The 27,440-nt window shown below is 36.8% G+C and overlaps 8 protein-coding genes across 8 annotated transcripts; 1 reads left to right on the plus strand and 7 right to left on the minus strand.

Annotated features, from left to right (window-relative positions):
- Positions 1-92: 92 nt before the first annotated feature.
- On the minus strand, positions 93-1,802 carry PGO_073030 (M18 aspartyl aminopeptidase; the record flags this gene model as incomplete). Its single annotated transcript, XM_028687176.1, has 1 exon — positions 93-1,802. One exon carries the CDS (start codon positions 1,800-1,802, stop codon positions 93-95), a length of 1,710 nt encoding a protein of 569 aa, XP_028542977.1.
- A 1,503-nt stretch (positions 1,803-3,305) lies between these two features.
- On the minus strand, positions 3,306-4,680 carry PGO_073040 (peptide release factor; the record flags this gene model as incomplete). Its single annotated transcript, XM_028687177.1, has 2 exons — positions 3,306-4,079; positions 4,222-4,680. 2 exons carry the CDS (start codon positions 4,678-4,680, stop codon positions 3,306-3,308), a joined length of 1,233 nt encoding a protein of 410 aa, XP_028542978.1.
- A 198-nt stretch (positions 4,681-4,878) lies between these two features.
- Positions 4,879-8,215, minus strand: PGO_073050 (palmitoyltransferase; the record flags this gene model as incomplete). Its single annotated transcript, XM_028687178.1, has 8 exons — positions 4,879-4,926; positions 5,065-5,114; positions 5,416-5,665; positions 5,872-5,976; positions 6,260-6,463; positions 6,644-7,410; positions 7,684-7,871; positions 8,049-8,215. The coding sequence occupies 8 exons, from the start codon at positions 8,213-8,215 to the stop codon at positions 4,879-4,881; spliced, it is 1,779 nt and encodes a 592-aa protein (XP_028542979.1).
- Positions 8,216-8,909: 694 nt separating this feature from the next.
- Positions 8,910-9,852, minus strand: PGO_073060 (30S ribosomal protein S6; the record flags this gene model as incomplete). The annotated part of the gene is made up of 2 exons (XM_028687179.1): positions 8,910-9,024; positions 9,227-9,852. 2 exons carry the CDS (start codon positions 9,850-9,852, stop codon positions 8,910-8,912), a joined length of 741 nt encoding a protein of 246 aa, XP_028542980.1.
- Positions 9,853-10,543: 691 nt separating this feature from the next.
- Positions 10,544-13,696, minus strand: PGO_073070 (hypothetical protein, conserved; the record flags this gene model as incomplete). Its single annotated transcript, XM_028687180.1, has 1 exon — positions 10,544-13,696. One exon carries the CDS (start codon positions 13,694-13,696, stop codon positions 10,544-10,546), a length of 3,153 nt encoding a protein of 1,050 aa, XP_028542981.1.
- Positions 13,697-14,570: 874 nt separating this feature from the next.
- Positions 14,571-19,289, minus strand: PGO_073080 (hypothetical protein, conserved; the record flags this gene model as incomplete). Its single annotated transcript, XM_028687181.1, has 3 exons — positions 14,571-14,687; positions 14,885-15,186; positions 15,494-19,289. 3 exons carry the CDS (start codon positions 19,287-19,289, stop codon positions 14,571-14,573), a joined length of 4,215 nt encoding a protein of 1,404 aa, XP_028542982.1.
- Positions 19,290-21,884: 2,595 nt separating this feature from the next.
- PGO_073090 (hypothetical protein, conserved) lies at positions 21,885-22,397 on the minus strand (the record flags this gene model as incomplete). Its single annotated transcript, XM_028687182.1, has 1 exon — positions 21,885-22,397. One exon carries the CDS (start codon positions 22,395-22,397, stop codon positions 21,885-21,887), a length of 513 nt encoding a protein of 170 aa, XP_028542983.1.
- Positions 22,398-24,456: 2,059 nt separating this feature from the next.
- Positions 24,457-27,396, plus strand: PGO_073100 (mRNA processing protein; the record flags this gene model as incomplete). The annotated part of the gene is made up of 1 exon (XM_028687183.1): positions 24,457-27,396. One exon carries the CDS (start codon positions 24,457-24,459, stop codon positions 27,394-27,396), a length of 2,940 nt encoding a protein of 979 aa, XP_028542984.1.
- Positions 27,397-27,440: the final 44 nt, after the last annotated feature.

Here is a 27,440-nt window from a genome sequence, read left to right on the forward strand (position 1 = left end):
CTTCTCAACCACTTCTTAGCCACTTCTCAACCACTTCTCAGCCACTTCTCAACCACTTCTTAGCCACTTCTCAACCACTTCTTAGCCACTTCTTACGCGTCTGGCACGCATGCTGCATGGACTTGGTTATAATACGTGTAGAAAGCCAAGACTCCCTTGATGAGATAATAGATGTCACGTATTGCTGCAATTTCTCTGATCGAGTGCATAGCTAGCTGAGGTATGCCAATATCAATACCAGGCATTGACAAGTTCGATGCAAGCATAGAACCCACAGTACTGCCACAAGGGGTATCATTTTTTACCATAAAATTTTGATACTTTATAGGTTCCTTATAATTAGATGCAAACAATTCGAAGGTTCTTTTAAGCAGACATGTGTAATAAGGAGATGTTACATAGTTCTTATTTGTGTTATATTTAATAGCAATTCCTTCATGAAAAAATAGTTGGTGATTCGTTTGCACCGTTTCTGGATAATTTGGATGACTGCAGTGAGCCATATCGACACTTAAAAGGAGAGATCTGTTCATGAGGCTACCATAAAGTTCATCGATGGAGGTAGATGCGAGACCATCTGGATTCTCCTGTCTGCAAAGAGCACTTAATATTCTTTTAATGAAACTTTGGGTAAAATACGATTGTGCCCCCACTTCACTCAAGGATCCTATTTCTTCGTGATCATAGCCAATGCATATGTACAGGTTGTTGTGTACATCTGGTTGCACATCTGGTTGCACATCTGGATGTACATTTGTGTGCCCACTTCCATTGGGTGCACTCCCGTTTGGATCACTCCCTTGTGTCAGTTTCCTGTCGCTGGCTTTTATATTTTCTACCATCTCTGCGAACCCCTGAAATATACAGTAGGAACCTAGAAGATTGTCGAATCTGGCACCCTCGATAAATTCTTCATACGCCCCTGTGAAGCATGGTTCATTTACATCCATAAGGCACAGCTCGAAGTCCAGAATATCCATTTCTGCACACTTCAATTCTTTTGCTAGAACGTAAAGAAGTGGAGATGCGTTTGGATTTTCTTGATGAGAATCACACTTGGCCAATGTCCCATCGACTATTTTGGTGTCTATTGGTTCGCCTTCTTCTATCGGTTCGTTTTTCATTAGTCGGTTCTTCATAAGTTGGTCGTCTGTTTGGTTTTTCTTTTCAACATCTTGGACGTTTCCCTCTTCTGCCAGTTGGGCAGATGTGGGAGAGTTTCCCTTCACGAGTTGGTCATAGAGAAGGGTAGACAAAATAGGTTTCAAATGATTCTCATAATTAATTTTGACATTGAATTCGAATCGGGTTCTATTTTGCAGATGTATGGCAAGACTGGGTAAAAATAAAATGGATTTATCAATCTGAATGAGCTTTTCCACGAGTTTTTTTCCTTTTTTATACACAACTTGTCCAGATAATCCTAAACTTCGATCAAACCATGTATGCCACAATCCAGAACCATAGCATTCAACATTTAATTGATTTAGTTTACTTCTTACTAGATTATTATTGGGGGATATTTTTAAGCAACACGAATCAATATGTCCAATAGATATGAGAATAGAACCTTTATGAATGCTGAAATTTTTCCCAATAAAAAAACTGCATATATTTCTATTCTGTTTACTGAATACATATCCTTCATTTTTTTCCAGATTCCATATATCTCCTTCCTCGATTCTCTTGAACCCCTTTTCCTCTAACTTCTCCCTTATGTTCTTGCATGCCAGAAAATTACTTCCACTTTTCTGGATGAACTTTATGGCTCCCTGTGCATATTCCCTCGCTTTCTTATCCATTCTGTGGTTTTGACTTAAAATGGCTCGATATTTCTGCTTTCTTTATTCGCAAAAAATTTCCTAGGTTTTTTTTTTTTTTACAAGTTCTTTTATTTTTCCAAAATTTCCTCAGCCTCTTATTTTTCAACCACACGGGTGCGTGCTTGGTCTAGTGGAGCAGTTTGCTTCCAGTTGTGCTGCTGCACCTTTTGCCAATTACATTAAAACGTGGAAAAAAAAAATTCTGCAGATTCGTAGCTTTTTCTTCAAAAAGAAGTTACCCTCCCCCACTTGTTCTACTTGCATGAACCAAGGCACGTGCTCAAGATTTTTCCAAGTTGTAAAATGCAAATAGGGATCGCTTCAATTCTGCAACGCGTAACACTTCCCAGTAGAATTATCTCTAATTTTCTCTTTGAAATAAAACTAGAAGGAAAAAAAAAAAAAAATTCCTTTCTTCGTCTCACCTGCTCGTGGTACTGTTCGACGTTTGGGCTTTGTGACAGCGTCCATATACTGCAAAAGTATGTGCATATATGTGTATATAATATGTATGTACGTATGTATGCACGTATGTATGTACATATGCACCCTGTGCTTGTGAGTTAATATATAAAGCACACGACTTGCGAGGACGCTTCGACACGTGAAAGGAAGAGTCGATTAATTTTGCATATACGGAGTGAAATATTCCATGGTCGCAAAAAAAAAAAAAAAAAAAAAAAAAAAAAAAAAAAAGAATTGCACGATTTTTTCCCCACTTGTAAGTGTGTATATAAGGGAAGTTAAAAGGATCCGTTTGATCCGCTGCAACAGATCATAAGAAGAATAAACAGGGAAGGTGCAGCTGAGAATGAACAAAATTGTACATTGGTTCCTCCAAGTGGGGTACCATATGAACCCCTTTTTTTTTTTTTTTTTTTTTTTGCAAAAAAATGGTTTTCCATGTAGATTCGAGAAAATATGAACATTTCGAAACTGCAGATTTATACATAATTTCTTTCGTTCTCCAAAAGTTAAAGAGGAATATGAAGAGTTGACAGAATATATTTTTCTTCTTTATTTACTGATTGGAATTCGATAGAAGAAAAGGAAGAGAGGTTCTGGGGTTGAGGACGCGACAGGTATTGTTCCTTTTGGCCCACCAGATTGAACTCTTCATTGTGTGTGGAATGAGGAGTCGAGACGGAAAAAAAAAAAAAAAAAAAAAAAAAAAAAAGGAGAGCTCATCAAAAAGGGTGAACCGAAGTGGTATAAATAAGGAAATACAAAAACATAAGCAAATAGAGATGCGCAAATGGATGTGCATAAATAGATGCTCACAAAGATGAGTAAAAACTTAAACGCTGGAGAAGTGGCATTCTGCTGTATACATATATATACATGCACGAGTGAAAAGATGCAAGCATATACCGGGTCGGCAGTGTGTACTGGTTTTGTGCAGAGCTCATGGGGGTGAGACATAGAAAATCCTGGATTGAAAAGTGGATTGCACATTTCGGGTACTTCGATAGATGGCTGTGGCTAGAGGGTGGTGTGTGAGAGAATGGAAGCAAATGCTTCATCCACGATGCGTTGGTAAAAGTTTTGTCTGTGTCGATACATAAGTTGAAGGAGTTGGTCTCCTTTAAAGAATTGGTCGATATGTGGATAGTGGGTATTGGTGATATGATCCATAACAAAATTGTGCACAAAATTGTATGTACGTATTTTTTGGCTCCTATCTCCATTCATTTTATGACTTTTTTTATTTTTGATAAATTGTTCTTTTTCATATTCATAGTAGAAATTATAGAGTTTGTTTTTAAGAGCTTGAATAGCCATACTTTTATTTTGTATTTGACTCGATGTTTTTTGCATTTCAACAGAAATATTTGTTGGTTTATGAGTTACCTTTACACATGTTTCGTTTTTATTAACGCTTTGTCCACCAGCACCACCTGACCTTTTGGTTTCAAAGAGGAGGTCTTGTTTTTCTAACTTGATTTTTTTTAATATTTTATTTGTTACGCTTTTTTCATCAAATACAAAAACGATAGATGTAGATGTATGAATTTTTTTGCTATTTACTGGAACACGTTGGACTCTATGAATTCCATTTTCTTGTATAAAATGTTCGTACACTTGTTCCCCTCTCACTACTGCCATCATTCCCTTTGTGCTGTTCTCCTTCCCTTCTTCAATTTCTCCACGAATCGATTTCCACTCAAAGTTTTTCAGCTTACACAAGTGTTCGTACATGTTCCACAGGTCCCTGCAAAAGAGCTGCGCCTCCTGGCCCCCAACCCCGGGCGTGATCTGATGGAGGGCGGTGAATTTAAAGCAGCTACATGAATTTAAAGCAGCTACATGAATTTAAAGCAGCTACATGAATGAAACTTGAGTATGCGTGTAAAAATTGGGTAATCTTATGCATCTCAGGTAGGAGTGCAGAACCTACCTCTATCTGCACCTCATCGGTGTCCAAGTGGTGATCTTTGTTCAGGACAGTTTTGTAGAAGTCTATCACATCAAGGAGAAGCAGGTTACCAATGGCATGTATGTTTTGCATAAGATCCTTCATATCAACATCATCATTCATAATTCTGTCATACATTTGTTTATAATCAATTGTAGTATTTGTTTCCTTTGCATCGATCTCGAATCTTTCTTGGAAAAGTTGTTCATACACATCTAGTTCTTCATGGAGAGATTTAAATATCTTGGATCTTTCTTGAATTTTGATTATCTTTTGGTATGTCCTACCATCACACGTTTTCAAAATGGTACTGTTAGCAATTTGTATGAACAGCTTTCGATGAGCTGCTGTTAATTCAAGTGTACTTAAAGAAGAACAGAATCTATATTTTCTAAACATGAAGAAATTAGGAAGGATCACTACCCTGCATATTTTATTCATTTGGATTCTATAAATGAAATAATCATAATTGGAAAGTTTCTTCGTGTGAATCCTGTGACATGTTGTAGCGTCTGTGTTGAAGTAGAAGTAAATTTTTGCGTAAAAAGGTTTTTCTCCTTGCACCGAGAGAGAAGTGTTAATATGCAGCTCAGTTATGTAAGAAAAGCAAGAAGTGATGTAAATCACATGCAGTGTCGCTTAGGAGGCAAAACAGATGGGCCATGGGTCAGAGGAAATTCTACGCATCTTAAGTCCGTTCATTTAAAGATGGAGGGAGGGCGAGATTGATGGAAGAAAAAAAAAAAAAAAAAAAAAAAAAAAAAAACACTTGTAGAGCACTAGCAAAACACTGGTAGAGCACTTGTAGAAGCACATAACTCTTACTTTAAAAATTGAGAAAAAAAAAGGGGAACCCCGAACGGGCGATTTCTGGCCTAAGAAAAAAAAAATAAAAAAATAAAAAATAATATAATATAATAAAATTGGCCTTCTTACATGTGTGTATAGGGAACCCCGTGAAAAAAAAAAAAAAAAGTGGAGGTGAATGAAAACGTAGAAAATGGGGCTGCCAACAAATCGGTTATTTTCATCACATGGTTTCCACTTTTTTTGGAAATTTTTTCATCCGCGAGGTTTCATTTTGGTTTTTTTTTTTTTTTTTAGAAGCGTCCTCCACATTTCATTAAATTAGTGATTTATCACTTCACCACTTTCGAGATTTTCCCCATTTCTTACTTGGCTTCCAGAAGATCTCCCCGTTGTGGCCCTGCGTGGGGACACTCGTGGGATGCATCAAATTTGACACATAAGATCGGAGGACTTGAGGGAATATCCAACTTGGAAGAAAAAAGTTGGAAAAGTAAATTAAAAGGTTCTGTTGATAACTTAAGATGTTGGAGTGAGAGTCAGTTAGATTCCTCTTTGAGTTCTTCAGTTGTGGTATATTTTTAAATCGCATCACATTTTCATATGTAGTTTCGTTTATCTGAAATGGAGGTGTAAGTGGGAAATGTAATAATAGTGATAAATTTTCGATTTTATTCGGGAGGGATATATATGGGACATAAGGGGTAGACAAATGAACCGCTTTAGGCTATAGTGAAGAAACACATTCGATAGAATGCAAACAGTGGACTTATAATATAAAAACGGATAGGTTATTCTTTTTTTTTTTTTGCAACCAGAAAATACACACTTACTAAGCATAAATATAAGTGATAAATACTGAGACAAGAAATTATTATGAAAAGGAAAGAGAGAATAATGAAGAGTGTTACTAGCCAAGCGAAAAACCATCTGTGTCGAAAAAGGGAGGGGGTGGGGATGAGGAGACAAAAATGAAAACAGAACCTAAAGAATCTTTTTTTCCTGTGTATGTGTATGTGTGTGTGTGTAATGAAAGAAGGGATCATCCATTTGTCCCTTTCTCGCTAGATGGGAAAGAAAGAAAAAAAAATAGTCATTGCGAGAATGGTGGAGAGAAGGATAAAAATGTTAATCAGGTTTTTGTTCAACATGAAGGTATGTATATATATATATATATGTTCTCTTCGCCAGTCCCGGGCTTCTTTCATGAAACGAACCCATTTTCACAAAGCAGCATTTTGTAAATGACGTGAACAAGTTCCTTTAAGGCGAGAAAAATATTAATGTCTTCAAAAAAGAGATAAAGTAAAAAGGCAATTCTGTTATTTTCTGCAATGCAATTATTCATCCATGGGCAGTGGTGGTCGAATGTGCATACACACTTTTGACACGTATGGCAGTGTTTACTTCGAAGGATCTGCGCACGGGTGAGCAGTTGTGTAGTGAGATGTTGCACAGTTACGTGGGGGAGGAGGGAGAGAGGGGGAACTTCACCCTTGGAGTGCTTATGCGTGGGAGAGCAAAACACACATGCATGTCGAGGATGCACAAATGCAATTGTGGAAAAAGATGAATACGTGTAATGTTCTTCACTGACCTGAACAAGGTTGCATAGGGAGCAGTATGTCAGTTGTTGTCCATACTGATATACTTTACTCTTACGTAAGCGGAAAATTTTAGACAGTTTCATTTCAATATCCGTGGAAAATATTATTTCACTTTTATCAATTCGTTTGGTTTGTATTGTCTTATACATTGGAGATGGTTCCGCCTCATGATATCTTCGATTGTCGTGTGTTATGTGACAGGACTCTGTTAGGGGTAGAAGTTTGTGCCTGTACATCCCATTCCTTTGTTTTTTCTTCTTCTTCTTCTTCTTCTGTCTCATTTTAAGAGATTTAAGTGAAAGGAGTTGCATTTTTTTTTCGCTATCTCTACCTCTATCTCTGGATTTCACTCTCGGGTTGGTATCCCATTTGCTCTTCGAAGGATAATGCTTCGTGTCTAGTTCGCCATTGTTGTGTCGTTCTATGGTGGTATGTAGGACGCTAACACTTTCCATACTATCACGTGTGATATGAGAGTTTCCATTATTCAACTTATTCAGCAATGAACATTTGGAAAATCCTTCAAATTTTGTCTCATCTCTTTTTCTGTCTGCTGTTCCATGAACTGTGTTCATAAATTTTGTTATGTTCTTCTTGTTCTTACATATTCTACAGTTGTCTTCTTGGTGCACTATGTTATTTTCCCGTTGATTGTGGCATACAGTAGTTCCACCTTTTTGATTTTTTCTTATTCCCTTTTCTGTTATTATTGTATTTTCCTTCGCATGGTGGATGATGGTGAGGCTTTCCAGCTCCTCTGCATGTGGGGAAGAGTGAATACTTAGTTAGATGTTGTAAATCGGTGCGATGTTAGTGCTTAGTGTGAAGCCAAATAGATGCAAAGATAAACACTCCATTCGGATCGGCATGCGGACTAGGATGAGCTACGTTGCTCAAAAGCTTTTCGCCTCCGCATGATTCTACTCACCAATTGATCCTTTCGTGTAACCATTTGTAATGAGCCTTGCAGAGGGTGATGAATCGAAAGAAGAATCGGAATATGAACCCGAAGATAAATCAGAATATGAACCCGAAGATGAATCGGAATATGAACCCGAAGATGAACCCGAAGATGATATCTGGTCAACTGTGGTGGATGAGGCTAGAGATAATTTTCTTTCTGTTTTATGTTGATTATTTTTCTCTTTTAAGACCTTTTTGAACTCATTACGTTCATCATCTTTCAAGTACGTGAGTGGACATGTGGTGAGGTATCCACTACAAATGAGAGAGGGGGGGGGGGGGAATAACCACAGGTGAGGCGCAATTTTACCTGACCATGTTCATGCGGAAAAGGGGCACACCAGCATAACGGCGCAATGGTGCAACGGTGCAATAGCGTAAAAGTGCAATGGGGTAACACCCTGCGCTTCTTCGATTTATTTTTCTGCTTACGGATCGGAAAGGGACGAGATGGCATATAGTATAAATGAAGTGAAGTAGAAGAAGAGGAAGGAGCTCCTTTTTTCTCCCAACTGTTGGCTTGTCCACTTTAGGTAAATTAGGGTAGCTAAGGAAGCCAATTTCAGGCATATGACTAAGAGTGGCAACCAGTTTTTCATCTTATACCATGGTCTCACACATATCCCCCACCCCCAGATGCACACGTGCATGAAATGCTTGAAGGGGAGATATCTGTTTGAGAGAGGAAACAAAAAAGTTTCATGCGTACATCTCGCGCCCCTCTAGGTTTTATTGTGCAAAAAAGAGAGAAGCGAGGAGATGAGATGAGAAGGGGGAGAAGAGATGAGAAGAGAAGGGGGTGAAAAGGCATGACTGAGTTGCATTTTAATTGGCCCTTTTACTGGCCCTTTTACTGGCTCTTTTTCTGGCCCCTTTTATGACCCTTTTTCGGACCCTTTTATTGTTTATTTTTTTTTTTTTTCATGCAAAGTGGTTATATTGAGCATTAAACGGATGTGCCCCATCGCCCGTGGGTTACACATGGGTATTTTCATATTATTTCATATTATTTCATTTATTTATTTACACATTTAAACATTTACATATGTGTTCATTTGTTGATTTGTTATTTTTTTTTTTCCTCACATGCAGCTAGTTCCTATGCGGGGTGCCGTATTGATATGGAAAAAATGAGGGGCGTTCCGCATTCGCGAAAACGGTGCAAAAAAGGGGGAAAAAAGCTGGACCAATATAATAGCCACTTAATGAAAAAGCCTGAATTGTCGTAAAAAAAAAAAAAATAGTGTGCTTCGTATGTTTTTCCGTTCGAATGTTTTGTGTGCGTGTGTATGATCAGCTGAGCTTTTTGAAAAAATGGGCTTCAGTGGAGGCCAGTCCCTCCTTGATGGGCTCATTTTCCATGTATTCGAGGTTCCTGGTTTTTTTCTCATTTTTCGTTATCATAAACCTAGCAAGGGGGATGGAATGGAATGAAATGGAGATGTGTATTGTCTGCATAGAATGGATGGGTCCAGTGTCGGTACGTGTGGTGGCACATTTTTTCGCTAGTTTAGAATATTTTGCAAACTGCAGATTTTTGGATGTTTCCATAAGTTGGTGCCGGAGAAGCACTACTGCATGTGTTTTTGTGTTTTTGCATGGGTTGGTACCTGAGGACAGGGTCCTGCAGACGGAGCTTCTTGGATATTTCATAAATCATTGAAGGGTATATTTGAAAGGTAAACAAGATATAGTAAGCTTCATCCTGTTTTTTAATAGGTCGCACGAGTCTCCTCTTTCCTAAGTAAACAATTTTGAATTCGTCTCCATCAACAAACTTGAGCTCATATATATATTCAGCTAATTTTTTTTTAATATCACTTAAGCTATAATTGCACGAGAACAGAAAGTCGATGTTGTAACTACTTTTTGCAGATAAGAGAGATTTGTAAATATTTCTCTCTCCTTGGTATGTAACTTTTTTAAACCTCCTGATGAGAAGTTTGTATATGTAATCGTTTAGTGATCCTCTGAGTTGGAATTTTCTTCTGTCTCTTCCCTCTGGACGAATCATCCTCTGATTGTTATACACGGGGTGGTGCTCATTCCATCGGAACTGCACAGCATTATCCAAATTGACATATCCGTTGATGAAGCTCCATCTTGCCCTTGTTCCAATTCTATGACATGGGGGTATGCTTCTTATTTTAAAGTGTTCATAAATTCTATGGGATGAAATGTGGGTTCTAGGAGTTATGATAAGAATGAGAAGCAGTAAAACCACAAGCAGGTGCATAAGAAGTTTTGGCACCGTGAGAGAAGTTGGGTAGGTGAGAAAATTAGCTTGATGGGGAAGTTTCCAAGGTGAAAGAGAAGATCCTTCAAATGAGGAAGATCTGGCCACTTTCAGCGAGTTTTCCTCGGCAGGTAAATTTTGGTGGTCGAACAGGTGTGCACATGTGGTGAAAAATGGGGAGAGAGATGAAAGTAAAAAAAAAAAAAAAAAAAGTAAAAAAGGTAAAAAAAAATGGAAAAAAATAAAGGGGCAAACAAAGATGTAGAAAAAATAGTCGAACAAACGAACGGATAAAATGGGCTATCGAATGAGCAGATAAAATGGGCTATAAAACAAACAAACGAGCAAGTGAAGAACCAGGGATCGGGAAAGCGAGGCGAAGCAAGAGCAGATATATATGCAAACATGTGAATTTTTTTTTTTTTTTTTTCTCCTTATTTTTATGCCATTTTGCGTACCAATTTGCGTACCAATTTGCGTGCCAATTTGCGTGCCAATTTGCGTGCCATTTTTTCTCGCCTTGCTAGGGCACGGGCTGAGCTACTAAGCCCCGGGAGAAAAATTTCCAAAAAAAAGTGCAGAGGTGTGAGGGGAAAGGAACATCCATGGGTTACCCCCACCCCCAACCCAAACCCATTCTCAAAATGGTGCACTTCCAAACTAGTTACATGTGTTCTGTATGTCCTCTTCTTTAACGATCTCTTGTTCTTTGTGCCAAACGACAAATGAGTTCCTTATTTTTTAAGCCAGTATTTTTTAGTCGATGGGATAACGTTCTGATGAGGTGAATATTTTTCTCACTCTCATTCTGCTCCTTCACATGAGTCCTCCCCTCCGAGGGATGCAATTCTTCGACAGGGTTGTCCGTGTTCGCAAAAGTGGAAGCAGGGATATTAAGAATGTTTTCATGAAGAAGCTGCAAATACTGGTTTACATAGTATGGGGTGTGTTTGACCTTACAGTGACTTAAAATTAGGCTTACCCACTCATGTGTATTTAAGACATTTCTACAATTTGGAATTCGAGCAATGAATAGATATAGTACATCAAATAGAGGAATGTATTTTTTCATGTTCAATTTGGTTACTACACTTAGGATGTTTACAAAATCACGCATAAGTGTGTTCAAAATTGGTGTGGTTATTCTTCTATCAGTTTCTAAAAGGGAGGAGTAGATATTAAACATTTCATTTTCTTTAATGGAAAAACTGGAATTACCTTCGTGCACTTGAAGAACATCTCCTGTTTTCTTCAGATATGTTTTGTTACTTGAACGTGACAAGCGAATCATTTTGGAGAATTCCTGAATTGTTTTCTTAAAATCGGTTCTGTCGACACGTTCCTTTCCGTGCATGCTTGAGGGGGTCCCCTTTGCATATGACTCAATCTCCACCTGGGATTTCTCCACATGGAACTTTTCGTATGATTGCCGAACAGACCACATGACAAGAGTTCGAAGGACCACGTGGTGAAGTAAGGTGTCTGCAAATGTTGATAAAAAAAGATCTGGATCTGTATATTTACGACTAAAACTAAGTAGGGTTTTCAAAATTAAATGAATTTCGCTCATTTGGAATCTGATAATATTGGGTTCTATGTTTCTAAGTAGATGTAGCAATACATCATGTCGTAGTCGTAACCCTTGTGTTAGACTTGGGCTTCCGCTTCTGCTTTGAGAATTTGTTTGATTGTGAGTTGTGGAATTTGTTTTTCTAGTTGTGAGAGAAAACATCCTGTTTAGAAAATATATCAGTGCTAAGATATCTTTCTTGTCTAAATGTGGCAGTTCAGTAATGATAACATTTTCAATCAATTCGACAAATGATACATGGTAGAAGTTGAGTTTGCCATATATGTTACACAAGTTAAAGAGGTGCCTTCGATTGACACTAGTGGAGGTGGGAGAAATGCCATGGATCGATGACATAGGGTGCAGAAGCAGAAGTTTCTTCCTCTCATAGGGGTGTCCCTTGTGGAGATCCACGACACATTCATAGGATCTGGAAATTATTTCCTCGTTTATTAATCGAATTGGGAGGATGGAACATCTAATTGTTCTTTTCCCCTCTTTGGTGTGTGTAAGCCCAATTTGGGAAAAACAGCTGAGAAGGGAAACCAAGGTATTGGTACATACAAGAGAAATATAAAAGTTCAAAATGAAGAGGAACAATTGGATATATGTATATATTGCTGCATTCAGGATGGACGTATCAGTTGATGTTTTCTTTAATTTTATAAATAGCTTAAAATTTGACATATGGTTGTATAAATTTTTGTTAAAATGGTCACATGCGTGAATATCGGTAGATAATATTGAGAAGGACAAGGTGTTTAAAAATCTGACCATGTTCATACCATTTTGAAAAATAACAAAATTAATATTTATTTTCCCCCCTTTGTATAATTGATCGAATTCGTCATAAAAGTTATTCCACATTTGTAGTAGGTATGATGCACTCATGTTAAGAATTTCCATTCGGGGGTTTTTTTTCCTTGCTTCTGCCAAGTCGTGGGACAACAGTGCTGATTTTTCGTTCATAAATTTTTTTTTGCGACTATGCGTGTGTTTATTATTTATATGAAGTTCTTTGGTGACAGAGGAGTTCGTTCTCCAGTTGCACCGTTTGGTTGTGTTCCCTTCATCACAATGCAGTGATTTGTGCCCTTCCCCCCGCTGGTCTTCTCTCCCCGATGGAGTCCCATAAAACAGGTTCAGGTAGATGTGGACAATGGTTCTATTTATCATGGCGCGGATATAGTCTCCTCTGATGGGGTCACTTCTGACAGGATCACCTCTGATGGGGTCACTTCCAGAACAACCCTGCTCGGGGGAGGAACCATCCGATGAGACAGTACTCTCCTGAGCGCAGTAAAAGTCCAAGTGGTAAACAGATTCTTCATACTTCTTTAAGAAAAGGGCTATGCTGAAAAAATTGTGCATATCTAAAAGTACGAGTTGGTAGAATTGCTTGATTCGATTTATGTTCACACATTTTTCATCAATATGGTTGGTTAGTACCACACATGGGGGCTGCTCTGATTCACCTGTCCGATGTTTGGCACAGAATTCTTGGGGAAGTTCACCAGATGTGTGAAATGTTTCACATGCGAATAAGTAATTAATGACATTCAAGTAGAAGACGTGGAAGAGGTGTACGTTTTTTAAATCGTATGTTTTTAATTTCGATATGTGTTTATTTATTACTGTAAGGGATTCCACAAGAATCTGACAATTTAAGAAGTTGTTAGTTAAGTTACCCATCTGACTGTTTTGCACTTGATCGAGTTGGTGCTTTGTTCCAATTTTTCTTAAGTATGCATGATATCCATATATAAACTCTTTCATCAATCTTTCGAAAAGCCATTTTCGATGGTTCTTGTGATCCTCATAATTCAGTAAGCATAGTGCATTCAGAAGATATGTACAACTTCGTAGGTTCAGTTTTGCTTCATGTCTTTTCGAAAAAAGAAAATGTTTCATATATGCCTCGAAGAAGGTGCTCGTGTGTGCTTTGCTGATTAAGAGGAACTGTTTCAGCTCATCCGGGGGGGGCTGGGACTCCCTCGCCTTACTGTTCATACCATATTTATAAATTAAATGCTGATTTTCCCCTGGTTCAGGTGTTACATTGGGTCCTTCGAATGGACCAAAAGAGCTAGCTACCGCATCGTCCAAATGGGTCAGGTAGATGCAAAGTGTTGACAAAGGGTACAACACAACATCGTCCGTTTGTATGTTCTCGATATGTTCCTTTCTCAGAATAAATTTAAAAAATTGTTTTAAATACTTTTCGCTTTTTCTTTTAAAAATGTTGTTTACTGAATTTAATAAAAATGTTTTCATGATAAGGTAGAGGATATAACTTTGGATGGGTGATAAAATTAGCATTTATTTTTTTTTTTTTTTTTATATATATACCTCTCTCCCACCGCTTCCTTCCTGGGGGTACTGGCAGGTTCAGAGGGGAGCAGATGATGCTGGTAGAACATTTTTTCGGGCCCCCCCCCCCAAAACCCCATCACATCTATCTTAAAACCAACCCCCATTGTGATTATATTACTTCACCAATTTGCTCCCTTATCGTATGCTTTATTTTGAACATGCCCTTTCAAAATCGTTCCCCTTTTAAGAGTTGCATTTTCAAAATTTTTATCTCTTTACATTTTCCAGGCTTCGAATTTTCAAGTTTTAAAATATTCACTCTTTGTTAACAAGTTTTTTAGTTTTTTTTTCTTTTCTTTTTTACTTCATTTTGTGCATAGAGAAAAAAAAAAAAAAAAAAAAAAAAAGTTGGGTACACGCAAGCAAAAGCGACTCGTCCGCCTTGGGGTGGAGCACAACACGAGAACCGTACGAGAATGTACGAGAATGTACGAAAATGTATGAAAAATGTACGAAAATGTATGAAAAATGCATGCAAATTATGAAAGTTCATGAAATGCAGGAAACTGGATGAAGCTGGATGTATGTATAAACATGCACTCAAGCGAGAATAACATATGCACACATAACGTTTGACACCCACGAACTCGTATATACAATACACTTATATATCTGGGGTATATTCGTGGTGATTCATCTTCTTCTCCATCTTCTTCTCCATCTTCTTCTCCATCTTCTTCTCCATCTTCTGTCTCCGCTTCTTCTACAAGGAGTGGCCATGAGGAGGGCGAGGCATCGGGGGGGGGTGCAGGGTTCAGGGTTCAGGGTTCAGGGTTCAGGTATTGAACAACTGCAAGATGCTGTTGAACCCGTGTGTGTGGCAAATTTGCATGAACGTGGAATTGTACAGGTTTTGCTTCAGCTCGAGGTTGATGTTGATGTTGCGAAGGACCTGAGAGGGAGGAGGAAATGACGTGCAGGTTAGATGTGCTAAGATGTGTGGACTGGAGATCCATGCTGGAAAAAAGGTACAAGAAAAAAACGGTGCAAGGAAAAAACGGTGCAAGGAAAAAACGGTGCAAGCATAAACCGGGTATGGAAAAAATGTCCCGGTTGCACAACTGAGGTACCCCCCCTCAGCATACTTACAGTTTCATTAATATTGTCATTATTGATCATCTGGAGTTTAACATAGGTAACCTCGAAGTTTTTGTCTATCTCATCCTTCTGGACATCCTGCACATGGATTTTGTTCTTCTTCAAAACGAGTTCATTATTAGTGATGTTCTGATTAAGCAGGTTAAGGATGTCTACCACGAACGGTTCTTCTCTAATTTTGTTATTACTTATCAGTTTTGTCAGTGCGAGGAATATTATAATTTTTTCATTTACATTGATTAGCTTGTCTAGTATGGGCATGTACAGGTTCTTCAGTATGTTGAATATGAGACCTGCAAGAAAAACGTGCGTGTGGATATAAATGATAGAGGGGTGTGGGCACTTCTAATTTGAATGTCACTTCTAGTGAGAATGTCACTCCTAGTGAGAATGTCACTCCTAGTGAGAATGTCACTCCTAGTGAGAATGTCACTCCTAGTGAGAATGTCACTCCTAGTGAGAATGTCACTCCTAGTGAGAATGTCACTTCTAATTTGAATGTCACTTCTAATTTGAATGTCACTTCTAATTTGAATGTCACTTCTAGTGAGAACGTTAGCGCTAGTGCTGCCTCCACCACTAACAGGTGGCATGACTTACCAGTGTGAATCTGCTCGACAATGTCAATGAAGAGAGTCACGTCTATCTTGAGCACCAAAATGGAGAGAGTGTGAACAACTTTGATTTTAATGATGTCATTTTTGTACTGCTGAATAAACGTGAAAAGTAATACAAAGAGAGGTTTTAAGTAGGTTTTATAAGATTCCAAAGGGAGGTAGGTAAAAATAATAAGTACGATCTGAAATGAATCAGTTGATATTTTTTTATTAGATAAGCAATAGTGATAAATGTTAAACAATTGTTGCATGTTATTTTTGATAATTTCTTGAAAAAGATGATATTTTTTAAAATAACTCTGTAGGACACATATAATTCCATTAGCATTTCCAACTGTGCTTTTCCATAAATCCATTTCATACAAATTTGTTAAAATTTTAATATGCACTTTCTGAATGGTAGATGTATTATCTATAATGATAGATAAGATTTGGAAAATATATGGAATGAAATCATGAATATAGACTTGTAAAATTTGGGAGAAGGTACAAATGATAATTTCTTCTACTTGATTTATGCTTCTAACATTATGTGATTTATATATTAATGAAATTACAATGGTTAGTAATTCAAATAAGTAATGATTAAACAATGGGTTGTGTGAATCATTTATAATTGTTTTTATCGTGTTGTCCAATATTAATAAAACTGTAACATATAAATTTTCTAATTTTTCTGAAAATATAATAAAAATTCGCATGATAGTTATTAATATATACTCATTTAACACCCTCATATGTATATGATATTTTAGAAGGAATAACAATCGATTCAGAATTTTCATAATACATGTTGAAAAAATAGATTCAGACAACTCGTTACTTATTTGTTGATTTAAAATTCTGTTAATACATAAACATGCATAGCTGTGTATCATGACTTTCTCACTAAAGAGTAAGTTGTAAAGAAAAGCGAATACATCTAAAGCGTTCCTGTTAGAGCTTGTGCATATGTTTCTATTATTTAGTATAAATTTCAAAATTGCCAATAAATATATGGTGTTTGTATTGTTAAAAAGTTCTTCATTTGACAACCATACACATTTGTTGTTGCAAGTAGTAGTACTACTACCACTACTACCAGCAGCACCACCACCTGCGTTGTTCCTGCTTCCGCTATTCATATGTGTGTTACTTGCACTATTGGCATTACTGTTCATATTAATAGCAGCATTTCCCATATGTACACTTGCAAAGTCATAATCGTCTATATTGTAACAAATGGATTCTACATCTGGATACTTCATCCCTACTGTCATCACAAATTCTTTCAACATGTGCTGCACATTTTGTTCATAAAAGTTTAAGGCTAAATTTACCTGACCTAGGCATGTAATCAGCTGAATCTTGTATTCTATATTGCACGCTTCATAAAACGGGTCGTTCTTGTCTATTACCACAGCGTGTTGGTTGTTGTCACTCGTGTTCATGTTTTGCTGTGCATTGTTGAACTGGGTATGCATCTGTGCACCCACAGCACCACCCATCTGGATACCTCCAACTGTTCCTGAACCAAGCATGAGTGAATCCTTCGACAGTATACGCATTTCTAACATTGGAAAGCAAACATCGAAGTAATTATCACAAAGTGTTTTTAAGAAACACGTGGCTGTGGATCGCACAGAAAATGAATTGATTTTATTAAGATCATTTCTAAAGTAATCCAGATCTGCATCTAGAATTTCTTCAATGTCAATTCGTTTAAGTCTAATGTGATGTAATACTCGTTCTAGTATTTTGTGCAAAAATTCTTTGTCTTTATATGGATTGGATTCATTTTTATTTAGATTCATGTGATGAATAAGTTTGATAGTAGATGCAAGACAGTTGTAATTATGGCACAAAAGATTCTTGTCATTTTCTGTATACAACACTTGTGTTAAAGAAAATATTAACTTTACGATGTACTTTTTGGATTCATCTTGATAAGACTCTGAAATTATTTTAATTACATCTACTAACATGACTTTGCATTTTAAAATATTCTGAGAAAATATGGCACTTATCTTGTTTAAATCCTCTGCGTTTAACTCTCCCTTTGAAATATTTTTACCCCTCGATAAGTTGTTTGATCCCAAATTGTTTACGCAATTTGGTTCACTCAGATGTGATTGGCCTGGGGGCGAGCCAGACCCATAAGCAGACATCCCACTGCCGATCCCGCTGCCAATCCCACTGCTGACAGCATTGGCTGGTTTTCCCCTTTTATATAACGCATCCATATGGTTGTGAAAATTTCTGATCATGGCATTATCATAAAGCAAAATATTGTTAAAAATGTTGAAAAATATTTCAAAATTATCTTCATAATATTCTGGTAAGTCGATACTAATGATAGAGTAAAAAATTTTTAAAAAAACATACATATTCTGAAGAATGTAATTCATTGCAAGAAAACATCTACTCATGTGAGAATACGTTTCATTGTGTGCATCTGCTCCATGTGTAATTGCAAGAATTGAATTTTTATTTCCATCCATTTCATTATTCAGCTTATCCATCAGATAAGAGTTACACTGAGCAAATTTTAAATATAAATAAATAAAATACAAGGTTATTGGAAATTCTATATGTGTCAGAATTATTTTTAAGTCATATTTTGTTACATAATCGTTATTTTTGTATTTTTTCACTATTTTTCTTATAATTTTCATGGCTATAAGTTTTTTTTGAAGTTCACTTATGTTCATTTGTTTATATGGGAGGTGGGGCACGGAGATGCACGTCGGTATTACTTTGATATTTCCATTGAAATCATTTAAAATGGTTCCCTTTCCTGGAAAATCCAGTGTTGCACTTCCTGTGCTTATGGAGCTAAGAGAACTGTCTCTCATGTCAAGACTATTACTTGCGACCTGACCCGATAACCCCGTTCCGACCTGACCCGATAACCCCGTTCCGACCTGACCCGATAGCCCCGTTCCGACCTGACCCGATAGCCCCGTTCCGACCCAATTTCCCGTACCCGCTGGGGAAGCATTATCTGGAATATTGTACAGCGTGAAATCACTTAACATAAACAAATCGTACTTGTCACCAGTTTTGTAAACCCTCTTTGTATTGTTAATATAATTTACAATGTCATCACTTAGGGATTTATTTCTACAACTAATAACATTCTTGATATCTTCTAAGTTGCTCATAAATTTAGGGTATTGAATGAAGAAATTATCTTGATTTAAATTTTCTATAATTTCTTTATTCCTTACGTATAGCATAATGCACTGGATGATATTGGTCGTATCCTCTATTTTTTTTTTTTCTTCATTGTGCATTAATTGAAGGACACTTGACACTCCACCATCATTAATATATAAAATTATCAGATAGAATAGTAAATAATCATAATCATCACAAATACTGAATTTAAATAGGTATAATAGTATCTCATAAAAATATTTTTCCAAATTTTTTATATCTTCGTTATCAACATCTAGCAAAATGTGTAAACAAATGTGCTTAATTTGAATACATAAATCGGGACTCAATTCTAGATCCTCTAAATTACTATGTACACTTTTTTTTATGAAATTTTTTATGCTTATCAGTATTCCTATCTTAACATTCTTGTTCAATAAATTATCATATAAATTCTTTTTCTCATTCTTTTCCTCATATGGATAAATAATAAACTTCAAAAGTAATCGAATGTAATTCTCCCTATTGGTGTCATTGTACAATGCACTAATTTTGGATTCACTCTCTTTGATGTCCCCAAAATTGTTCGACACACTCTGTGTAAATATCCTAAGCAAATCGCTTTCTATCTTTTCCTCCATGGTGTGCTTACCAAGCGCTCAAAGCGTGCAAGGAAGTTCTGCTAGTAGAAATTTTTGCTCGTGCAAAGCAGTGTTTCTATATGAGAGTTCTGCTCGTGCAAGGCAGTTCTGCTTGAGGAATTTCTGCTCTCTCTTCCAGCTACGCGTAATGAAAAATGTCTTCACAAGTATTATCTTATACCTACAAGAAGGGATGAATTCTCCATCCGAAACCTTGCTGTGTGCTGAGTTAACTAATCAACCACACAAGGGGAGTGGCTTGACACACGTACACGCTGATTCTTCGAGGGAGGTGTATGCATATCCTCTACTTGATCGATCTATGTTCGATTTTCTGATTCCCGCTTTGTTTCACACACGCAAGCATGTGTACATGTTCGTAAGGATACATATATATATATACATATATATATATATTATAGGCTACGCTTGATTGCACTATGGTACTGTTTTTCATTCCTTGTTCCCACTCCCTATGCTCCCGTGTCCCGGTTGCTAGACTGAAACAGTACACTGTTTGTGGTGGTGTGGGATTTTTGGTTGCGTCACACGATTTGAGTATTTCTCCTGGCTAGCTGAAATGAAGAACGAGCGAAAAAATACCGGGGTAGGAAAAGGAATGAAATTGTGCAAGGAGAAAAATACAAACAAATGAAGAGGAGAAAAAGGGACAGGTGGTGAGCCTTTTTCTTTTTACTATTTTAGGTGGAAAAAAAAAAAAAAAAAAAAAAATTCAAAAGGGATAAGATAAGGATACGTAGGAATAAAAATGGAATGATAGGAATAGTTCGAAGAGAAGGGAAAAAAAAAAAAAAAAAAAAAAAAAAAAAAAAAAAAAAAAAAAAAAAAAAAAAAAAAAAAAAAAAAAAAAAAAAAAATATGAAAAGGGGGGGGGGGGGAAAAAAAAGTAATGCAAAAGCGGAAAGAAAAAAAGAAGAGAAAGAGAAGAAAAAGAAGAAAAAAAAAAAAAAAAAAAAAACTGCTTCATAACAGGAGGGATCCTCTTTCTGTTTTTTGCATAAATTGACTACACTTTATTCATTTTGTGAAATATTAGCTTTATTATGGTTTTTCCTTTTTTTTTTTTTCCCCTGTTTTTTTTTTTTTTTTTTTTTTTTTTCTTATTCGCCTGAACAGGTCATAATTTATGTGCTTTCATGCACTTGCACAAGGTTAGGGAGGTAATTGAGAAAAGCATATACTGGTGCGTGTATTAAAATTAGGGAGGTAATTGAGAAAAGCATATACTGGTGCGTGTATAAAAAAAAAAAAAAAAAAAAAAAAAAACCAGTGCAAATGAGAAAACCCAAGAGGAAATAGAGCGAGAAAAAACAAGAGGCAAAGAAAGCAAAGAAACTTAGGAAAAAAAAGAGCACCCAAACCACCATGGAAAGGAACACAAGAACACTAAACAAGTAAACACCTGTGAAGAAGGAACAAGTTTGTTAAAGACGAAAAATTTCTATACATAAACTCTGGGTTACACAAATGTAACAATGAACTTTGGGAGAAGCAGATGTGATGAATTTTTCTTCCCTCCTTACCCTCGAGTATGAGATGATACAATTTTAATTGCATTTTCCTCAAATGTGAAAATAAATTTCTCTCCCTTCCACTACCTATATTTTTTTTTTTTTTTCTAAGAAAGAAATTTTGGGGTAAGTAGCATTTTTTCACATTTTCACGTTTTCATCATTTTTGTCATTTTTGCCATTTTTACCATTTTCGCCATTTTTGACAGTTTTTTTTACTGTGCTATACGTTTTTAAAAGCATCTCCTAAAGTGACATACATTTTTGTGCCCGTGACAAAAGTGAACATTGTTATGCAAAACTGCATGCACATACCCGGTACATAATGTGCACCTATATATGTACACATTTGTATGAACGTGCAGGTGTAGGAGAGAAGCATGAGGGGGTATACGTGCAACGTGTTCGAGATTCCCTCCAATTTGACGTGAAACATAGTGTGTATATATTAAACGGTTGTTAAATCTCTGAACCCATTATTGGTGGTGTGTACAAAGGAAAACTAGCGTTTACTTATACTGACAAATAAATGGGATGTCTACATCTGAACAAAAACAGAAGTATATAACCCCAACACATGAATTAGTAGATCAAACCAAATGGATTTTTAAAAAATGAGTCAAAGTTTTAAGGACAAAAAAAAAAAAAAAAAAAAAAAAAAAAGACTCATTATGAGGTGCGTTTCCATCATTTCTTTAATTTCATATTTTAAAAGGTTTTTAGAATGTGATAAACGGAAGTTTATCTTGTAATAATTGACAAGAGATGAGTTGAAATGTCCCACTCAACCATGCTCTTCTTATGATAGTGTTGGTGGCGCTGATTCCAATTTTTGTATAATTTTTCTGCTCACGATGAATGAGTCGTCCATACATAATGCATGTAAGTATGTATGTACGGATGTACACATGTATGTAATACACTATGATAGCATATTTTTACGCAGGGAAGAAGGCACCAGTTTTAGCCTGACCATTATGAGAATGTTGGGAAGATGCATAAATGTAAGGATATAATCAAATTTGCGTGGGGGTAACAAATTATGTGTGAAGATTCGCATTTGTTAGCTCCTTGAAACGGTAAAGTGATCCTCTAAATTGTTTAAATGAATGTTGGTGCTCTTTGCATTCATGTACTGAAATAGGGAATCAAGGAATTTAGAAATTGTTTCATCTTTGTGATATTTGCTTATGGCAACCAATGGATTTGCTAAGTAGTCGTTCATAAAAGCTGACACCTTGTCATTCTCGATGAGAGATTTAAAATCGGAATTACTGTTCATGATGGAACTAATCTCTTCACTATTTAAAATAACGTTGCTATATTTTTCCGATATGTAATTTGTATTATTTTTTATTTTCTTGTTCATGTTATCCATTTCATCTTTTTGAAATGTGTCCTCTTGTTTATTGGCTTTAGTTTTAGTGTGATTGTTTGTTTTGGACAAATTCAAGTTCAATTGATTACTCAGATTATTCTTTTCATCCTCCTTCGTATTTTTCTTATCTGGTTTGCTTATTCTCTCCAATGGCGGAGGTAAAATGTCAAATGAGGTGTTTTTTTTCTTTCCGTGCATTTTTGCATGAACATGTGCAGGTTATTTCGATTGCGTTTTTGTGAGATCAGCTTATAATAAGCAAAAATGGGGGTGAAAAAGACGGCCAACAGCTTCTTTCTTGCGCTTCCAAATGCAGCAGGACTGGCGTGCGTGTACAAACAAATGGATTTATCTGAGTATAAGCACGTGCACCTAGGTTGGCGATCCCTCAGGATGTGCATATATGTGTGTGTTTATATGTATATATATATGTGTTTTTTTTTTTTTCCTTCAACCCCCCATGTTATTTACCACTCTTGGCACGGTCCTCTTTCATGTGTCGGTCCAAAGATTTTTATTCCCCTTTTCATGTACGACCGTTGAAGTGAGGGCATATGATGTTACAAATGATTATAACATATCCCCCTGTATTGGTAATTCCACTTTCTGGACTCTTTCAAAAATTATGCTTCTCTTCATTAGATGATTATGCTCCTATATATAGTGTAACGGCGACTGTCTGAAGAGCCATACACAGTGGGGAGAAATTAAAAAAAAAAAAAAAAAAAAAAATATCCATCCAAATGCTTCAGTAAAAAAAAAAAAAAAAAATTCACGCAAAAGTGCCAATTTTCGCCTGAACATGTGCATGCAAAAATAGGACTTAAAAAAAGGTGTCACAATAAGCCACGTCCAGAAAACATGTTAAGTATAAATGTAAATTCTCCGAAGTGCAGCTGATAAGGCACAGATGCAATTTGTCAAGTTGCGACACATATCATCTTGTAAAAGGGTAAGATCAACAAATAGTACTATACATAAAAGAATACACACATATATATATATATATATATATATATGTCCAATTTGCAACGTAAAAGTAAATACCATTTGTATATTTACTTCTCCACACCTTGGATGAATGCACATGTTTTCACTTGTGTGTTGGGTACCTTTTTCTCTCATATGTGGTAGGGAGGTTTTCCATATGCATTTGTGAATGTGTCTGGGTCTAGGAGGGGGGTGAGTGCATTTCTGCCATCTGGTGAAAAGAGAAAGAAAATGTGGAGATGGTGTCGTCCATCGCAACTCAGCATTTCCATATTGCACATGTGGATTGTATTCATATTTATACGTGCACCATATTCACACATGCATATGTTCATATATGTACTTACGTACGTGTTTTTTTTTTTTTTTTTTTTTTTTTTTTTTTTTTTTTTTTCCCCATTGAACGCAAAATTTGCGACGTCCAGAAAGCAACACCCACAAATAGGAGAAATTGTCACATGATTGCAACACATTTGATGTGATAACATAACATGCTAAAAATTATTCGGCTAATGAGCAATAGTATTCCACTCCTCTGCCCATCCAGCCCCCTAACGGGGGTTTTAATTGTTTTCCTCGCGAATATATTTTTTTTCTCCTATTTCTATTCGTGCATATATTATATGTTCATAATATATATTATATATATGAAAGTATAACCATGCACACTGATTTGTGCGCATTTATACTTTTTTAATGAGTGGAAAAAGAAAAGAAGTAATTAAGGTAAAAGGTAAGAAGGACGAATTGGAAGATGACCCACGGATGTATGTTTATAGCCCGTGATAATATTACGTGGAAGTGACAAAATTATATGGGCGCCAAGTAGTAGGGGAAAAGAAGAGTATTTTATTTCACTCCATTACGTTCTGTTTTACTCCATTTCATTCTATTTTCCCCTGTGTCACTCAAATTTAGTCTATTTTATTTTTCCAGCTGGGAAACTAGGACGACGGTAAAAGCAAATCCATCCTTTTTTCTTCCTAACCGCAGGAGAAAAAAAAAAAAAAGTTTCAACTAGTATATGAATATTATCGAAGTGGAATAAAAAACATGTATTTTTAGTGGAAGGTTGGTACTTGTAAAAAAAAAAAAAAAAAAATTGACTTTTCTTATAATTAATAATTAGTTATTTCGCTGGTTTCACTTGAAAGAAGCAGGTTTTTTTTTTTTTTTTTTTTTTTTTTTCTTTTTCCCATCCCTACAACTGATTCGTGGTCCACTTTTCCTACTTCCGCACAACTTCACAACTTCCTGAACCTAGCGCATGTCGAACAAGAGCAACTACAGTCTGTGGATTGGGAACATCCCATTCGACGTGACAGAAAAGGAGTTACATGAAATTCTGTCCAAGGTGGGGCAAGTGATAAATGTGAGGATTAAGTATGATGTAGATAAAAACATAAGCAAAGGATTTGCATTTTGCGAATACAAAGACTTGGAGACCTGCATGCTGGCTCTTAAGCACATTAACGGGTATGAAGTGAAGGGTAGGAAGTTACGTCTATACTGGGCGAACGAAGAGTTCAAGGAGAAGCTCAGCGCTTCAGGGATTGGCTCGATTGGCCCGACTGGTCCGATTGGCGGTCCTGGCGGAGGAGTGCTGTCGAGGGGGCGTGGCGAACATGGGAACAAACGGGGGGGGAGAGGGGCATTGGGTTCTAAGGGGAACGTAAGATTTGAATCTGGATTGGAGCTAGCTAGCCATTTTGGTAGAAAACATAAAGGACAGGTAAGTCAGACAGGAATGTCACAACAAAATAAGAAATATGAATATTTAGAAAGCAAAGAAGAAGAAATGGTAGTGAATCAGTTTAACGCAAATAATATAAAGAAAGTATGCATATCAAACATTGTTCATACATTAACAACATCACAAATTATGTATATCTTAACATACTTTAAAAATTACGCATCTGACAATTCTGGTATGCTAAGAATATATTTACAAAAACATAAAAATGTTGCATATGCATTACTCCATTGTTTATTCCTTTTAAATGTAATCAATGAGTACCATATGATGAATAACGATTTAAATATGTTCATAAATGATGAAGCTATATTAAACAGAGGAGAACGAATCATGCAAATGAGAAGAAGTGGTAATATAAAAATTAGTATGGTCAGCAGCATAACTGATGGAAGAGGTAGTAGAAATATGGATGACTACACATCGAACACATTTCATCAGAAGATGAATAGAAAAAATAATCAGTATGAAGAAAATATCATTTCTAATATAAATGAAGATCACTCCTTTGGAAGAGGAATCGACAATGTTGGTTTATCATCTTCCTATATACACAATTTAAATAATGCAGTTGGAAAATCGAAAAGAAATTCTCCTGGTCCTGTCACTGGATTGTATGCCATTTCTAAGAAGGAATTTTTAGCGCATCCTTCTACACTCATGAATAGTAGTAATAAAAATACTGAAAAAAAAGAGCTAGACAATTTGGTCTATAGCAAAGGGTTGTTTCTGTCAAATATGGATGAAGATTATCAATGTGGTGGAAGAGGTAGTAATAATAATATATACAATGGTCGCTCCAGTATGTATAGTGGACAAGGCGATGCACATGATTATGGTAGTAGTAGTAGTACCCTTTGCCCTCAAGGGAACAGCACTGTTGGTTCTAATTTGAAACCGAGGCAAAGGAAGAAGGAGCTATATGGTAATACCATCACGTTTCACATGAACAAAGCGGGTAATGACCAATCACAAAGTGGGAGGCACTATGACTCGAGCCTTTCCAATCTCGCAGTTAGTTCTGACGGTAGGGAGGTCAGAAGTAGAAATGGAGGCGGTAGGAATGTGAGAGGTGCTGGCGGTGTTGTCGGTGTTGGCGGTGTTGTCGGTGTTGGCGGTGTTGTCGGTGCTGGCGGTGTTGGCGGTGCTGGCAATATTGGCTATGTTGAGGGTGTGAATAACGACAGCAGCAGAAGTGGCAATAGTGGCAATAGTGGCAATAGTGGGGCCGAGGAATTTAAACATAATTTCGAATCAGATTACCCAAACCGTGTCAGCACAATCGGAAATAATACCCACGTGAACCACATCGAAAGGGGAGAAAAAAAAAGCACCCTAGGAAGTCATCTGGATTGGAGGCATTTGGACAGACGGAAGAAGAAGAAGCACAACGAGGATGGTAGGAATAGTGAGGATGGTAAGGTTAGTGAGAATGGCAAGGTTAGTGAGAATGGCAAGGTTAGTGAGAATGGCAAGGTTAGTGAGAATGGCAAGGTTAGTGAGAATGGCAAGGTTAGTGAGAACGGGAGCATTCATGAGAATGGCAGCATTAATGAGAGTGACTCTCGTAGACGTGGGAATAAGGGGGTGCAGGACCTCGATAGCATGTCAAACGGTTTGCACAACCAGAGGAGTGAAGTAGAGATAAGAAGCGAATTCATAAACATAGAAAGGAATGGGAAATGTGCAGGAGGTGTTGATGATGAGGACGATGAACTGTTATACGGAGGTATTGCAAATAATATGAACAGTTCAGGTGATACATATCGAGGAAATGAGATAGTTACAAATTTAAGGAAAAACTTATATCCAAATTTGAGGAAAAGAAATAATAACTACATGATGAATGGAAGTAGTAAATATTTATTGTCTCATCGAAATGTTATTGAGAATGAGGAAAAAATGGAAAATACCTTTAGTGATAAAGAGAATGGAAAGAACAGTAGTCAAAATTTAGTTGAAAAAATGAACAAGAGAAAATATTACAAAAATGTGTATGGAAATAATGATAATGGATACATTAGAGTGGAGGATGAGGAGCGAGAGGATGAGGAGCGAGAGGATGAGGAGCGGGAGGATGAGGAGCGAGAGGATGAGGAGCGAGAGGATGAGGAGCGAGAGGATGAGGAGCGGGAGGATGAGGAGCGAGAGGATAAGGAGCGAGAGGATAAGGAGCGAGATGCTGGGCAGCGAGAGAAAACTGATTATGTCAGGGATGATAGTAACAGCATACGTACTATAAAGAATAAAAATTGTATCCTTGAAGATCCAATTTATGCGAATATTGAACTACCTGATGAGGAACTGGTAAATGAAGTAATGAAGAATCAAGACATTATGAACAATATTTTGAAGTCTAAGGTGGAGGATATGAAAACTTGGAACCATGAGCAACGTGTGCAGGTTATTTCCATCCAGAAAGCTTTACTTCTGAAGGGGTACCTTCTGCAGTAACCGAGGTGGTGGTAGAAGATGATACAGCACCTGGGGCCCCACGA

Source organism: Plasmodium gonderi (assembly GCF_002157705.1).
Source record: "Plasmodium gonderi DNA, contig: Chr07, whole genome shotgun sequence".
In the NCBI taxonomy this organism is placed as follows: Eukaryota; Apicomplexa; class Aconoidasida; order Haemosporida; family Plasmodiidae; genus Plasmodium; species Plasmodium gonderi.